A 16901-nucleotide genomic window follows, 5' to 3' on the forward strand; every position below is an offset into this window, starting at 1 on the left:
TAAGACTAATGAATTATAAATCTTTCCTCTCTTTTCAGGCTTCTCAATGCCAATAAGATCAACTGTCTGAGGGTAAACACGTTCCAAGGTCTGCATAATCTCAAACTGCTATCTCTTTATGACAACAAATTGCAGACCATCAGCAAGGGGCTCTTTGCACCTCTCCGATCGATCCAAACTCTGTGAGTATGCAAGCAGATTGGAAATGACAGCTCTCCCCTTTTCCCCAAAGATGTCACCTGTCTTTGCAAAGGCTCAGCATCTGACACAGAGACAGTTTGGAAGAGACACCAAGGTAGAAGCCCCTCCTTTTCTGGCAGAAACAAAAGAAGCAAGCAAAGGAGAACTGTTGCATGAATTTAGCACAGATACCCATCAATACAGCCTGCCCTTACTAATCTGAATGTCATAAGTGTGCAAAGATACTGAATTTATTCATTCATTCTGTTGGAAGATAATACACAAATTTGAGTCTGCACAATATATGAACAGCAGATTCCATTAAAAGCCTTCCTAACAGTTTTTAGTGAGCTTCTGAGTTGGTGTCTCTCTTCTCTGGGGCTGAGTTTTACTCATGAATTCTGAAGCCGTATTTCAGCTGACATCCCATTTCAAGGGAAATAATGCACTGTATTATTTAATACATTAAGAAAATCCCCTAAACATTTTCTGAGAGTCATTGGAGTCATTAGGAGAAGAGCATTTGGAAGCAAAATTGGGAGCAGATATATAGAAATGACTGGGTACTTCGTAGAGGGATTTGTACTTTGTCAGAGCTGGATTGGCAGCCTGATATGAATGAAAAACAAGAAACAACTCCCTCACATACAGTGCTGTAAATGGGTGTTTAGATACGTTAGTTCCTTTATAGGTATAAATCTCTTCATGTGTATATAGACACAGACAGAAAAGCAGAAGGGCTGCTCTGAAAGTAATGCATCCTGTTTTATTACATTGGCCGGCAATATCAGAAATGGATGTTGGCATCAGATGGTGGTAGAGGCTGAACCTTCCTGCCAGTATTTGTTACATGTTGTTGCCATGTGACAGGTGTCAGAGAAAATGGTGTCTGACATGGGACTGTGTATAAAGCATCCATTGATGTTCATTGATTCTTGCTGCATGTTTATGGAGACCAAACAGTGGGTGTAGCTCAGTGAGGGGTGAGTGGTGCATTTCAGCAGTGGTGACAGTGACAGTAGATCACCTCGACTGATGCAGATTTTGACAAGTCCAGCCTCTTGTTCATCACTGGGGAAAATGCATAGCTAATGGTGGTGACTTAGTTGTAAAATAGTGCTTTGTAGCTGAGAATTTGCTCTGTCTAATAGTGTTATTGTGTTCTTTATAGCTGTGGCAGTTTCCATGGAAATAAATAGGAGGCATTAACTTTGGTGTGACCCTTGTGTTTGTACAGGTGATAAAAATACACCAGCAACAACAGAGCAGAGTGCATGTGAGGACATAACTTTATACCTCTGTCCAAATGCACATTTAAACATTTCTCTTGTGCAGTTGTTGCAGTTACCAGAGAACCTTGTCCTGCTCCCCTGGAAATTAGAGGGATGGGTGCACATTCAAAAGTTCTCTGAGTAAAACCCGACATTCCAGTGTACTGTTCAACTTTGTTAAGCAAAAAGAGCAATAACAACAGCAGAGAAATGCTTTTCTCTCCAAGGAAATTCAGAGAACTTCTATTAACAAAGTGTGACTGTCCAGTTAAAGTGTGTTATACTGCATGTTCCTGTGGGAAATGTGCAAATTTTGGTGAAGGACAGAGCCAAGTCTTACTTTCTATAAACAATCCATTCTGAAAACCAGGCAGAAATACATGTGAGGGTAGTACTATTAGGCACAGTGAATATATGCAAGTATCAGTTTCACTCTTGAGAAAAGCCCTGGGGATCACATTTGGCTCTGTCCACTGCCCCAGGGCACTTATTTACTCACCTTTTGATCCTAAGAAAACTGAGCTTGCCAATGAGATTTATTTTAAAGCTGAGTACAAACTGATCTTCAGCTCAGGTGCATGCAGATGGGTGCATTTCTCTCGCAGTTCATCGCAGCAAGCTTTCAGGTGAAAGCACTGGACATTGTACACAGTCGGTACATGTACTTTAAAGCAGACTTTGCTATATTGGTTTTTGTTTCCTCCATAAACGAACTTCTCCCATGCATGTGAAGCTCTGTGGTTTCCTCCAGGCCCAGGTTTTTGGGAGCTTATTCAATTACTCTTCAGGTTTGCATTTGCGAAAAGCAGTGATGGAGTACAGTGTCACAGGTCACTTCTGATTAAACATCCCATCCTTCTCTCAGACATTTAGCTCAGAATCCATTTGTGTGCGACTGCCATTTGAAGTGGCTGGCTGATTACCTGCAGGATAATCCGATAGAAACCAGCGGCGCTCGATGCAGCAATCCGCGTCGCCTTGCCAACAAAAGGATCGGCCAGATCAAAAGCAAGAAATTCCGCTGCTCAGGTAATTCATTTATCCAGGCTGTACTGCACTTTCAATTCAGAAATAAGCAGGTCCAGAGAGCCCACTAATCGAATCTGCAGGGCAGCATTTGCTATAATGGATATTATGGAGCATCTTTTAAAATTAAATTTGGAAAATTCAGTTAGTTCTTCAGAAAGCCAATTACCTTATGGATTTATAAGAGAAAAAGAAAAAAAAAAAATGAAAGAAAAAAAAAAAGAAAAAGGAGTTCATAGCTGCCTTAAAACAAAAGGAAAAAGAGAAAAGCTTGTGATATTTCATTTATTTCATTTTAAAAGAATTGCTAAGCTGTCAAACGTATGAGGAAAACAAAGTTTTGTATGAATGTCGTATTTTAAAGGGGTAAAAATGGCAATGGTCATTCTTTAGAGGGGTAGAACTGATGCAGAATCTCATTTTGTATTCAGGTAGAGCTCTTAATGACCCTAATCACAGCTCAGCTTAAGCTCTCTCTGAAAGGCTGAGAGCAGCATGGGTGAGGTTTTACTCCAATGGGCAGCGGGCTCCTGTGGCCGGGGTTATGGGTGAGCGGGATTTAGGGGATGGTGTTGATTCATAAACTGTCATAAATTTTTGATATCCTCAAGTATCTTGCATTAATTCACGTAAAGCTCGTCAAAGTTGGTAAGATTCCTGTCTCTATTAAGTCTTATATCATGGCTTTTATCAGTTTGTGCGAAGATTTTTTTTCATTGTGAGCCAGATGAAAAACTGTTTCCACTTGAAAATAACCTCCAAAGTAACATAAACACCTTTTACTCAACCCTGTCTGGTTTTTATTTATGGTCCAGCTATCAGTAAAAGGACATTTACTGCCTTATACAGCACAACTGAGCAGACTGCTTTTTCATGTATTTCTTTTTCTACTGGTTGGTTTATATGTATTTTATGCTATTGCATTTCTTGTATACTGTAAAGACAAGCAGGTTTCAGTGAGGGAATCTATTAGTGTGTACTGAGAAGAAAAATGACTGTTATTGATGGAGTAACTTGTGGTGTGTTCTATAAAAATTACTGTGATTTTTGTATTTTCCCCATGAAAAACAAAAAAACCCAACAACCATGATTAATCGTGTTCCTGGTGGTAAAAGATTGATGACTCTAGATGGGGATGCAGCATGAAACCAAATGGCAGCAGCCCAAAACAAGCTATTGTGCTTTGGGTATCTCTGCAAGCAATATGCTGAGCTAAACCTTCTTTTATGGGGAAAATAAAATAAAGATAACTTCATTTGCAGTCAAATTGTCTTGGGCATGCTTGTTAAAGTCTTCAATCATTTGTGACTCAAGCCGCAAAATTTATAACTAGGACTGAAATTATGACATACTTACATTGAGGTTTTGGGATTGTGTCTATCATAGCAATTAGTTAATTAGTCGGCAATATTTATCTTTAAACAAACTTGAAATAAAAATGCATAAATATAATTTAGAAAAGAAAGTAATCTGCAGAAACAAGTCAGTATAAATCTGTACCCAATTTGCCATGGTTACCTTCTTCTGCCTTTATTAATAGAGAAATTTATGTTATGTATGTGCATGCATGCCTCTACCAATGGTGCAGTCTATTGGATGAGGCAAACACCATCTGATATCATTTATGAAAGGTCATAGCTGAGAAGCGCAACAATGCAGAACACTATACCTGGTGATGTTGAGAATAATATTTTGTGAGAGTTCTTATCTTGGGAGTCCTTTCCTTAAGGCATTAGGCTGTTTTTTTCCTTGCTCTCCAGTTCTATGAGTATATTAAAACCACATGGAAGAGGCATAAACCTGACTTATGAAGGAGGAGGGCAGGGATTGTACAGCTTCAGAACAAAGATTTCAACTGGATGAAAGCTAATTCTATTGAAAAGCTCAGTAGAGGAGCTATCCTTGCCTGTAGAGTTTCCAGATGGCGTTGAGATACACTGAACCTGACTCACTGTCTGCTCACATGGGGTGGGGGAAGTGTCTCATGCTTTAGAAGAATCTTAGTTTGTAAATCAATCCAGGGAACAGACATCCTTGGCACCTCTTCTGCTCATGTTGTCCCTTTGAATCACGGCTGTTTCAGATGTTGCATACAGCAGGAATTTTCCATGTTTTCATTCAGAGGAATATGTTTGACCCGGGATTTAACACAGCACGTCTCTGTGCAGAAAAGTCCATGAGGTATGAATCTTCATCATTCAGTCAGGCTTTTGAGCAGTGCTTTCTATTACCCAGGAATGATCCCCCACGATCCCACTGAAATGACAGTGCTCAGTAACTTGTCAGTGACCTCAATGTCTGTGGGATTTACCATTGGTTTTACAGCTTTTGCTCGGTGTTTAGGAAATTTTCGTTTTAAATCTTTTGTAAATGTTCATCTCTTTGCTTAGAGGGTTCTTGTTTCAGGGTCCAATATTTCCATGTAGTTTAATGTGCTTGATTAATGTTAATAGCCAGAAGTTGGTCTTGTAGGGATAAAGCCAGTGAATACATGAGTTGGTTAAGGAAGCAGTGTGGAGGGTGTTAACCTGAACTCATCTTTGGCCTAAGAGAGGTGATGAGGATGCACAGAAATTCTGTGAGAGTTGAGGCAGTCTGCCAGTGTGACCATCATGCCCATGAGTTACATCAGTGCGAAAAGGTAAAGACATACTAAGAAAATAAGGTCTCAGCAGTGTGGATGAGCTAAACAGAATGGTATTTAATTAATCGTGTGTAATTGGGAGCACAAAACTATGCAGCACAGGAAAAAAAAAAGAAAAAAAAAAGAAAAATCCAGCAAACTTAGTTCTGCATATTGTTTCTTTCATTTGTTGTTCCAGCTTCCCACCATTCTTTAGATAGTTTTAGCAAGAACATGCTTTCTTCTTTAATTTATCATCAAAGCAGTTCTACCAGATGCTGTTTCCTTTCTGAACATGACTCATGCTTTTACCAGTAATGATGAAGCAACATCTGCAAAGGTTATGAGTAGCCATAGGAAGCAGGTTCTGTGCAACAGGTAGGTAATGTACATAATTCCTTTTAAAATGAGAATTGGAAGCATTATAGCATGAAATGAAGGAACAGCAGGAAAAGGGGCATGTTTTTGCCCAGGGCTGTGAGACTGGCAAAGCTGTTGGATATACTATCTGAAATTTTTCAAGCCTCAAATTGCAATAGATACTATTTCTTGAGCTTTTCTGCCTTCAATTGAATGTGATGCACCAAAATAATAATAAACTTCCCCCTTGTTTAACTGTCTCCCCACAGTTATAGTATTTGAGACTAAAAAAAGGGGTTGTTGGTTTTTTTTTTTTCTTTTGCAAGAGGAGCTGGAGAAATGAATGGTAATAAACTCCATCTTCTGTTTTGAAAATGGAGGTAATGTCATTTTTCAATGGCAGTAATAAAATTCTTACGATCATTTTTGTTTTGACTGTACCTGACCACTGTAACTTAAAGATCCAATGGGATTTTCTTGCCTTGAGTCACTGAAGGCTCCCATTTTTAGTAAGAACATGAGAAAAGAACGACAGCATCTTCAGACCAGTAGAACTGGGCTAAGTTCACTACACAGCAGTTTTGTTTTCTAAAGCAGCACCGGGCTTTAGGTAGAAGGGAAATGAATCTGTGAGCAGATTGTGTTGTCTCTGTGGTAGCTTATTGTCACTTCAGGAGCTGGCAGGATTCTTGATTGCTGTGTGACACTGGCTGAAATAGATTTTGCTGAGGGCTGCTCAAGTATTCAGCTGTGTATCTTTTTTTTTTTTTTCCTGCAACATATTTGTATTTTCAGTGTATTGTATTGTATTTTAAAAGTGATGCAAGTTCCACCTGCTGTACAAACATAGACCATTTCTGATAAGGATCAAAGCATACGCATGTATGAGCATCACATCACCAAAGTTTTTAATCTTCTCATTCTTAGCAATAGAAATCTTAGAAATAAGGTTCCTATTAGAAGAACTAAGAATTAAACTGTCTTCTTGCTCCCTCTTGCATTGAGGCATAACTTGGATTTATCTGACTTTAAATGCTTCAGTTCCAGATAGTGTTGGACAAGTCAAAAAAACTTGGAGAAATAAGAGGAAGCCACGAGCCAGCACAGTTCTCTCCTTTGTGGATGCTGCCTCTTTTTAACCCAACCCAAATCAAAGTCAGCCTCTGCTGTCCATGCAAATCTAGAGCTTTCGTGCTTAGGGCTGGTGTCGTATCTCTCTTGTTGTCCACTGTTGCTAGATAGCATTATAGCAGAATACATATCGCTGTTCGTTCACTCATAATTTTCAAAGGTATTTGGTAAACTCTCTTGCTAGGAATTGTAGCTTTTCCCTGGTTCCTTATGTGTCTTTTCCATTCTGTATTTATACATATTGGTAACTCCTGGTTTACCTGTCTACACTGGAGCAGAATTCCTATACTTGCAGTCACCTGAAATGTCATTCTCTTTTTTTTCTGCATTGTTTTGGCCTTGGAAGTGTAGAACTGCAGTGGACAGTGTTTTCCCAACCAGGAGAAAACAGGCTGCACATCAGAGCTTTTGCCCAGGGTCATGTTTCCTGCCCTTGTTCCCCCTGGGTTTTCCAGTACTCTGCTGTTACAATATGTCAACATTTAAGCTCTTGGAGCTCTCAAAACAAAGCGGAGCAATGTATTGTAGCTTCTCAACCAGTGTTTGGAAGTCAAGAAAGGCAAGTGAATTTCATCCAGCTCTTATATAAATAATTTATCTGGTTGAAACACTCCATTGTTCCCATAATTTGCAAATCATTCTAATGACAGCTTTGCAAATTCATTCCGTTTTTAGTAAGCAAATAGTCATTTACTGACTATGTAGGCGTATCGCTGTCCTTAGCATTTTCTGTTTGATGAAAAGCACTGATATGCACCTGCTCATCTGCTTTGCCGCAGTGCTGCAGTGACACATGCTCAGGGAACCGCAATCCGGCCTGCCCCCAGCATGCTGCTCTCCAGCAGTTCCTGCCTGAGTGGGCACTGAACCCTGATGGCTCAGGGGTTTGTCCGTGATGGAGCTGAAGTGGTGGATGCTGGCAGTTCTGCACAGGACACACAGAACAACTGAGGCCAAGCTCCGACACTTTTCCTTGCTAATGCTTTGGTTTGGGCATGAGTGGGAGGAATATGAATCCCTTCTGATCTGGACAACTGGAAAATTAACAGCACTCAGATTTTACTTTTTTACATATTTTTTTTCTCTTAATTCAGTTAAAATATGCTGTGTTATTTGATTTTCTGGTTGCTTTTTGGGGGGGGGATGAAGAGGGTCTTGCAGCTAATTTGCTTTCTGAAAAGGCACAATGACCCTGCAAAATCATCTCCAGAGTCTGAATGTGGCAAAACTGGGCATATGTTGTGCATAAGGATAATTATGTCTGATTGGAATGCTTTTTAATAGCAACAGTGTATTTAATTCATAATTATGAGCATGAGGTCTTCACTGTTTTCTGTGACTGAGTGTATTTCAGCTTTGTTTTGCTTGACATTTTTATGAAGCTAAAGTCATTGAGAGCCCAACACGACTGCTATGACTATTAGTGCAATGCTAGAAGGAATGGCAAGTCGCAGATGCATCCACATCTCTTGGGCGTGCTGTAATGCAACTGTTCTAAGTTCTCCATGTGTAAATACAGAGCAATAGAGATTTCTCACTTGAGGTCTGAATTATCTTCTGCTGATGCCTTCCCTAGCCATGACAGAAGCTGAGCAGTTACAGCTCATGCCCTTCTCCCTCTTACAAGTGGTGCTTTCTGGTGGGTTTGGTTAGTGGGAGGTGGGGCCAAAATCACATTGCCATTGCATGTGTTAAGTTGAGAGACACTCATCAGAGGTGCTAAATTTATCACTTTTTTATGCATGTAGCGGTCACTTGAATATGATAAAGAAAATAATTGGGGAGACATTGGCATGAAGAGAGCCAGTCTGCTGCAACCACTGCTAGAATGTTTGAGCTTGCAAACGGGCAGTAAATTTTCCTCTGACTGTCTGGAGACTACAGCAGTGTCCTGAAGCAGTATAACATGACGGGACAGTTAGAAATAGGGAATTTCTTTTTGAAACATTATTTACTGCTCCTAACAGATTAGTGTGCTTCCCTGACTTCTACTCCACTTGCCAAAAAAAAAAAAAGAAAAAAAAAAGAATGAATGAAAAGAAGAAAAGCTCTGTTCCTGCATATTTCTTGCAGTAGTCTGCAACGTGCTGAGAGGCCAAAATATACTTGTGGAGTATTTCACCTCTCATGTCTTTTGGGGATGTAAATCAGGGCTTTGGCAGACTGCTCTTTGTGTGCTGGTACCTGTAGCTCATTGCCATTGCTGATGAGATTAGGCAGATACTGAGAGCAGTGTTCAATTAGTGCAGCAGCAGAATAGAGACTTCTTCTAAATATACTCTAGGGGTTTCTAGGGAAGGTGTTCTCAGGGCTCTGACCACATTCATTTCCAGTAGGACCAAGAGGATTCACTTACACTGAACATACTGAGTTCATTACAGATATTCTACTTAATGCTGAAAATCTGCATATAATATAGAAGTCTTTGGAAAATTCAAACTATTACTTCCCATTGCTTAACACAATACCATGGATGAATTTACATCAAGAATGCTGGATTTGCTGCATTATTATCAGGTGTAGGAAGAAGGATATGAAACTCTGAACCCTCATGGGCTAGAGACATACAAAATTACTAGCAGAAATGCCAGTCACATGACTAATTTCTATTGCAGAAGCAAGATAATAGTAATGTCCGCTGTGCCATTCTGCATGGGTAGCAAAAGAAAATTAACAATCCAATTTTTGCGTCATTTAAGGCTGTGTCTATTTTGGCAGCTTATGGGGAAGGAAGGCTTATCTTTAGGTTCCCTGCAAAAGCTGCTAGTTCGACTTTCAGTGATGTTAAGGAAACAAACCCACACTAGAGGTGGCTGAGTTAATATTGTATGTCATTTCTGGAGTTTGCAAGTGATTGTGTGTTGTTGTTCTCTGCAATAGTGCTGGTGCAAAATGTACAAAAGGAAGCAGAGCCTCTTGCTCTATTATCTGTCATCTCTGCCCAAGTACTCATATTGTTCTCTCTGTAGGCAGTGAATAATCTGCATGATGCTGACTTTGTGCTTTGGGCAACACAAACCCCTTACTAAGGAAAGTGGCATTTTGTGTTTTTAAGGCACCGGTGTTGACCTTCATTGAAGTCCAGCAAAATGTTCTGAGCAGTTGCAGAGGACATGCACTTCCTCTTGTTTGTGAAGCCTGCAAGATCATTTGAGATGTGACTTTCAAAAGCACTCATCACTGACATAGCTCTGCAGACCTTAAGTCAATGGGAGTTTTATTTTAGAGGGAGCAGGCAAGCCAAAATGGAATGCCCTACTTTATATGTTAAAGCTGCAGGAATGAGTTGCAGCAAAGCTGTTTAAAATAATCAGGGATATAGAAAACATAGTTTCTATGCCAAGAGGCAGAATTACAAAATCCTCCTGTTTGCCTTAATATGTCTTCAGTGGCTTATGTGTGCTACCTTGTCTGCCATGTCACAAAGTACAAAGAAATTTAAAGAAGCAATGCAAAGCAGTGGTGACCACAGATGGTCAGTGTAAGTGTCGCCAGCATGAAGGGCTGCTGGCAGCTGAGGGTGGTCACAGGGAGGGTTTACCATCAGCTCAGAATCTATTGTTATTGATACAAGTTTGTGGTATTTCTAAGGTCGGGTTTTAAATGGGGAAAACTGGGAGAAGGCACCATGAGTGTGTAAATAGCTAATAAAGAGCAGCACGACTCAGACCTTCATATGTGGTGGATGATGCACATTGTTCCTGGAGAAAGCTATTTGCAGTGCTTTGGTAGTAGTTTCTGTCATACTAGTTCTGTCTCTGAATTTGTCCGGGCTCTGTTCTTGTACACTAACCCCAATTGTGCTCCAGGGTGTTCTGCAGCTGTAGCGTAAAGGATGACCTCTTGTATCCAGCACCTTTTTGCATGGGTGAAGTGGAGAGCAGCTCTCAGTGAACCTTCAGCTTGTGCTTCTCCATGCTGCTTCCTCTCAACGCTCTTCTCTCTTTGGCGCTGCCTAACTCTGACTCTGGCTGTCCATGGGGTTTTCCTTTGTGCTTGATCTAACCATGTGGTAGAACAATACAAATTGAACATGGTTCTGTCAAGCACCATGGAAGGCTGCATACTCCCTGCCGCATGGCATGCTGGGATACTTCTGCTGTTTTCAGAAGCATCAAAAGGTGAGAGATTCCCCTTTTCTCACAGGAAAAAGAGTGAAAAAAGTGATGTGTGTTGCTTAAGCAGACTCCAGGCACCTGGGGAATGCTGCGGGACCCTGCTGACATTGGGTCTGACTTTCCAAAGGGCTTGCATGCAGAATAACCGTTTCCAAGTAATTAATCTGTTCAGTTGCTCTTAGAAGGAAAAAAGGTAGGCATCGTGTTGGTGAATGTGATTTGAGGGTGGCTCTGGTTATACCTACAGAAGTGGAAACTCTTTTTTGTCTACTTACTTTATGAATAATGTAAACTGCATCTCTCTATCTGAGCTGTCCTGCGAGTCCTTCTGCTTGAGGGACCATTTGGATGCCATATTGTGTAATGAGATGTCTGATGCTTAACGTAACCTTGCACCTGATCTGAGCAATCTTACTGTGCTGGCATTTCATTATGAAGAAGTATGCTGCAAAAGAACCTTAGAAGACTCTGCAAAGCATTAAAAGCATTACCTTTCATCGTGAAATGACGCGGGTAATGTGGCCTGTATGAAAGCAGTTATCCCATGGTCTCATGGCACAAAGCTGAGTCAACATACTCTAATGAGCACTTTTGGATCAGCCAGCATAGGTGAGACCTCTAATGTACTTCTTCCTAACTTTCATCCCAGAGATTATTACACACATTTCGTAAAGTACTTTGAGGGCCTTGTGCAGAAGTTTTCTTGTATGGAAATGCTGCTTCATCTCACAGAGCTGCTGTTGCATATCTGTTGTGAAGCCATCAGAAGGAAAGCATATGTGATTTTTAGATTTTCTCTGTGGTTACAGATAAAAATTAATGCTGTGGGTGGGAAATGATGTGAAACAATGTACATCTTGCTTTTTTTCCCCCCTGAAAATACATGAGGATTGTGATCGAGTGGTTAAGTAAAGGAGTAATTGTGAGGATTCCTGGGGTTGTGGCCAACTGTTAGACCCGTGATATCCGTGATCTTATTTTTGCCATATTTCAGACAGTTGGATCCATGTTTTATAGAAGGAAAATATCAGGTCAGTCATCATGCCACTGAAAAAAAAAAATAGCTTGATTTTTTCCAGAGCTCATCATTCAGCTCCTTTTGAGTCCTTGTGCTCATTTTTAAAAACTGAAATCAGGTTTGCTAAGCAATTGCTTACAGCAGGAGAAAAAGCTCTTTGTGCTGCTTAACTTCTCTGTGTGAGTACTAGAGAGGCCCCTGAAATATGTGAGTGCTCGGAAATGCAGTGTTTCTGTATCGCAGTACTGCTGTTCTATAAAATGGCATTTGGTTTTGCTCCACAATGCTGTATGAATGACAATGCACTGATACCTGGTAGCGGTGTCACATAGATTGTGAAACGAAAATGTTATCAGTATAACTAGCCATTCAGATAAATGTCATTACTCTCAATGAAGTACATGCCTTGATCTTGCCTTGGCTCCTCATGATACTGATATTAAAAATTCTTCCTCCTTTTGGAAATTACTGAAAACTCCTGATCATGTTTTACATTCAGCCGGGCTTCACAGAGTTCTCATCTACACTGCATGTGTGCTTTCAAATGTAATAAAATAACCAAATGGCTGCTCTGGAATAGTAAAATAAAGTCAAGTGCGTGCTCTGTGCACATCCTGCATCTCTTTTCCATGGCTTTCCACAGGTGATGTTAGGAAATGCAAGAAGTACTGCATGCATGGGATGTTGATTGTGCTTCCTGAATCCTGTCATATCCACTCAGAGCCCTGTAGCAATACGGTGATAAAGATAGCAATGGGTGTTTATGTACCTAACTAGTTCTGCAAGCAGATGGCTCCATTTCACATTAGTATCCCAGATGGGAATATCTTAATAGAGAAGCCACCTGTCAAAGTGACCTCAAGGCTCAGGTCAAACAGTAAATTTTATTTAGTTTTTGGCAGGTGATTCCTGCTTTCTCGTGGCCTAATGAGTGACTAAGTACTTGCTGAGCATACATGTGCCATTGATGACTTCTGACTGTGCCTACCTGGGCAATTCTTATTCAAACCTTTATTTTATAAAATATCGTTATAAAGTTAAATAAAATAAAATAAAATACAGGAAGGAAGGAAGGAAAGCATGAAGGTCCCTTCCTCTCCTGCTGAGTTGAGAGGGAGTTCCCCTGCTGCAGGTGTGGAGGCAGTGCGCTGATGGCCGCATGTGACAACAGTTTCCCATGGCTGGTGCAGGCTGGAAAGTTATACATCATCAGGAGTGTCAGTCTGCTAAGTCAAAAGGTGGTAAATATTCTTTATTTACTCTGCTAGAAAGCTTCTGAGAAAGAAAAAGAAAACCCACAGCAAAAACCATCTACCATGCTCTGATATTATATACACTCTTTTCTCTTTGCAAAACATCCCACTTACTTTCTCCTCCTTCTCTGTTTTCCTTAGGAATATTAATCCTGTATCTGTAAGTTGACAAAAATGCATACTTATTTAATAAAATATTACGCTGTGTAACCTCCTGATGGTTGTGATTATTCATGCTAAGAATACTTTTACAATGAAAGTTAGAATTGCTTCTTCAAGGGTTAATTTGAGGCCTTCCAAGACACTTTCTGATGACTGAAAAATCCTTGTTTTTTTCAATGTGTGCTATAATTGTAGCAGTTTTAATAAGCTCTGATCCTTGTAGCTGTTCATCGTTGGCATTGTTTTGAGGAATCATAAGCAACCAAAACGACTGCTTTGTAAGCCTAAGCAAATGCAGCTGTTTTGGGAATCAAGAAATTGTACATTTGTCACTTGGCATTTTATTTAGGCTGCCAAGCCTGAAATGTTTAGGACTGGAAATCAGATGTGCTTTTTTAGAACTTAAGTGATGGTTGTAAGAAGAAACGTTGACTATGTTAGAAATACTTCAAAATGCCCAGTGCTCCTCATATTTTAAGTGCTGTGGTATCAGGCTAGAAAACAGTAGTCGAGTCTTACTATTGATGCATAATTTACAAGAACCATTATGACATGCAGGTGCTTAGCACCACAGAAGTAGTTGTGTACCAAGCTGCATGTAGTGTTTATTATAGTCTAGCTTGGAATTATGAAACCAAACCAAAGTGTGTCAATGGAATCAAAATGTTAGATTGCCTGCAGAGCTGCTTGCTCTCAGCGCATCACCCAGTGCTGGTAATGTGCAACAGAAGCTAAAATAATGGAGATTTTAGGTGATTCCTTTTTTCTTCTGAAAAAGAATTAAAAATAGTGTCCATTGATGAAATGAGCACTGGTGTGTTACCAGTCTGGAAGAGGGGAAGCAGGTAAAGAATGTTGTCAAGTCTCTAAAACAAAATTTCAGCTCAAGTTTCTACTGCTGTTTTATGGTTCTCTATGAAATCTCAACTTTCTCAAATCATTCCTGAGAAAGCCTTGAAATTGGCTTTTAGGACTCTGGAAAAGTTAAAACTGTTTCTTGGTAGTTATGATTGCTGGACATTACACAGAATTCCTGAGACAATTCTGGAGTTTCCGTTGTGAAATATGAAGTGAGTGGGCAGGTATTGCATGGCGGGGTCTGTCTTGGCAACACTTTGATTGCACACACATTTATTAATGCTGCTGGTTCCATGAAACACAGAGATCAAGTTTCAAACCTGCTGTTATTAAAAGAGAAAAACCAAACCAGAAAAGGACAGATTATTTCACTGAGCCTAATTGGAAAAGCATTTCATTAAAATGGGTCAAAAAACCGAGTCAAAGAGGTCTGGCAAGCGTGGTATAATGGTACATGAGGGAGTGCTTCTCACTAAGTATGGTCTACCCGTTTCTTAATTAAAATGAAAATGATTTAAAGCGCTATTACTTTCTTCTGCTGTTTGTTTAATGTAGTTAATAAATGTATCTAATTGTTGGAAGCTGACAAGGTACTCTTATACAAGGTTGCTCTCTAAGGTAGCTTGAAGAGCTGAGGTTTGTAAATGTTGGGTTTTTTTAATGACTTCATTAGAAAATTTTTGTCATTTGAATGCATCAATGTAACTCCTGCCTTTATGAGATCCCTCTTTACACCTGCTGGAATAAGTGCAGAACCTAAAAAAGTAACTTTGCTGGAGCTTCCGCAGTGGCTAGAATAGACATGTAGAAAGGGATGCCTTGACAAGTGGGCTGGTTAGATAGACAAGAAATGAATTTGTCAATGGAAGAATGAAAAAACAGAGGTTAGTCTGGGAGAGTCATCTGAAAAAATATTGAAAAAAGTTTTTGCAAGTATTAAAATTGAGTGCAGGAGTTTGTAGCTGACAGGAGGCGGTGATGAAAACCGGTTCCATAAGTCTCTGATTGCTGCAGTTATCAGGAGCTGTTTGCTGGAATGTATTTTCCCTTTATTGCAGGGTCAGAGGATTACAGAAGTAAATTCACTGGGAAGTGTTTCATGGATCTTGTCTGTCCTGAGAAGTGTCGCTGTGAGGGAACAGTTGTGGACTGCTCCAACCAAAAGCTCACCCGGTTACCCAGCCACCTTCCTGAATATACCACTGATCTGTAAGTGCTGCCTCTCCAGGATGTGCTCAGTTGGGCACGTTGGTTTTCCTAGATTTTACAGTCTGTATAAGGGCTCAGGAAATCAAGGCACCTTCTGCCTTGGTTCCAGTGTGAAACAGGGTAGGTTAATTTTATTCTGAAGGAGCACCAGAGCTTTCTTACTTCCTTAGCTCTCATGCTAAATACAGACATAAGAAAGGAGCCATGGCCCTGTGCATCAGCTGCTTCTCCATTTCTTCTTGACCTACTGCTTTGTCACATGGCTCACATGAGCTATTTTCATGGTTCCTCTTCCTTTGATGCCTTTGTGTCAAACATAATTGTCTTTTTTTGTACTTAAGATACAGTATATGAACAGTTCTGAAGTTAAGATAGAAGAATATAGGAGAGTGACATCCAGAAACACAATAAGTTCTCTGTGTAGAAAAACTGAGCTCCATCAGATAAAGGATTCGCATCCCAAGCCTGCCAGGATGGCAGCTTTTGCGTTATTTTTGAAGATTAGTGGAATTTTATGGGAAATAACTTGGTATCAAATTGCTTCCATTTATGTGGACCAGATCTCCGTCTGCATGTCTCTTTTACAGGATGCATAAGGGAGATTTAGACATGCAAGACTTGTGATGGTTAATAATATCTTACTGTGTGCATTGAAAGAAGACATTCTCATACTGTCCTTTGGCATCACATGCTTAAAGGCATCCTAAGCTTTCATATCTTTTTACACTCCGGGAGTTTGAGGCACATGGCAGATAGTATCTTGTTTGCAAAGGTCATAATTCTCTCTTTGTGGCAGTCCTGTATGTCACAGAGATAAATCTAAAGAGATCCACGAAGCACTAAATGTCTTTTTGTTTTTTTCCCATCAGGCGTTTGAATGACAATGATATTTCTGTTTTGGAAGCTATTGGACTCTTCAAGAAATTGCCCAACCTCAGAAAAATGTAAGTTCAAGTTATTTTCTCATTAGAATATGTGTTGTCTCGGAGGAAGGAATGAAGTTTTATAGTTTAATATTGCAGTAGCAGAATTCTTTGTTTTTAATGTAAGTTTAAGGAAACAAAATGAGTTGCCTCTTAGATGGACAGGCTCAGTTAAACTACAGTGAGTAGTTTAGGAGTCAGTTTAATAAACACAGCCTGAAGTTTCTTCAGGAAACACAAGTCAGAACCAGCTGTTCCCTGCTGTTCTTTCCCTAAGCATACATTTTGCCATGACTATTGAGGTTGCAGTCACCTGTCACTTAGTACAAAGAATAGATTATATTTTGTGGAAATAAAATTGTAGAATGCTGTCTGGGCTTATCACATGCCTCCATTTTCACTGTTATCATCAATCTGCTCTACTGCAAGAATGTATGAATGTCACTGAGTATATTTGTCTGTCTGTAGTATTTAAGTCTTCAGTGCCATCCTGCTCCAGAGAAGAGCTCACTCTGTAAAAGCCAGCCAGACTTGTTATGAGCTGTAAAATACTCTCTGCGAGCTTCATTCCTCCTCAATAAAGCAACAGCTTTGGGGTTCTCCTCCTAAACTATACTTTAAAACTTATACACAGCAACAGCCTGTAATATTCTGGGGAAAACTCGGCTCAGAACAAGTTGTTAATATGTTAAAACAGAAAAATAAAAGACCAAGTAGAGCTTTTGCAGTTGGGCTGCACTCTGGTGGTTGTGTTTGTGGTAATTTGGTG

At 40.0% G+C, this 16901-nt stretch overlaps 1 protein-coding gene across 5 annotated transcripts in view; it reads left to right on the plus strand.

Moving 5' to 3' along the window:
* The window catches only part of SLIT3 (slit guidance ligand 3), a 424983-nt gene that overhangs the window by 311944 nt on the left and 96138 nt on the right, over positions 1 to 16901 (plus strand). For all 5 annotated transcript variants that reach the window (XM_015875943.2, XM_015875942.2, XM_015875944.2 and 2 more), the window contains 4 exons: positions 39 to 182; positions 2317 to 2480; positions 15059 to 15209; positions 16079 to 16153. In XM_015875943.2, the coding sequence (XP_015731429.1) occupies positions 39 to 182; positions 2317 to 2480; positions 15059 to 15209; positions 16079 to 16153 (534 nt within the window). The remainder of the gene's footprint in view (positions 1 to 38; positions 183 to 2316; positions 2481 to 15058; positions 15210 to 16078; positions 16154 to 16901) is intronic.

This window comes from Coturnix japonica, chromosome 13 (assembly GCF_001577835.2).
Source record: "Coturnix japonica isolate 7356 chromosome 13, Coturnix japonica 2.1, whole genome shotgun sequence".
Classification (NCBI taxonomy): Eukaryota; Metazoa; Chordata; class Aves; order Galliformes; family Phasianidae; genus Coturnix; species Coturnix japonica.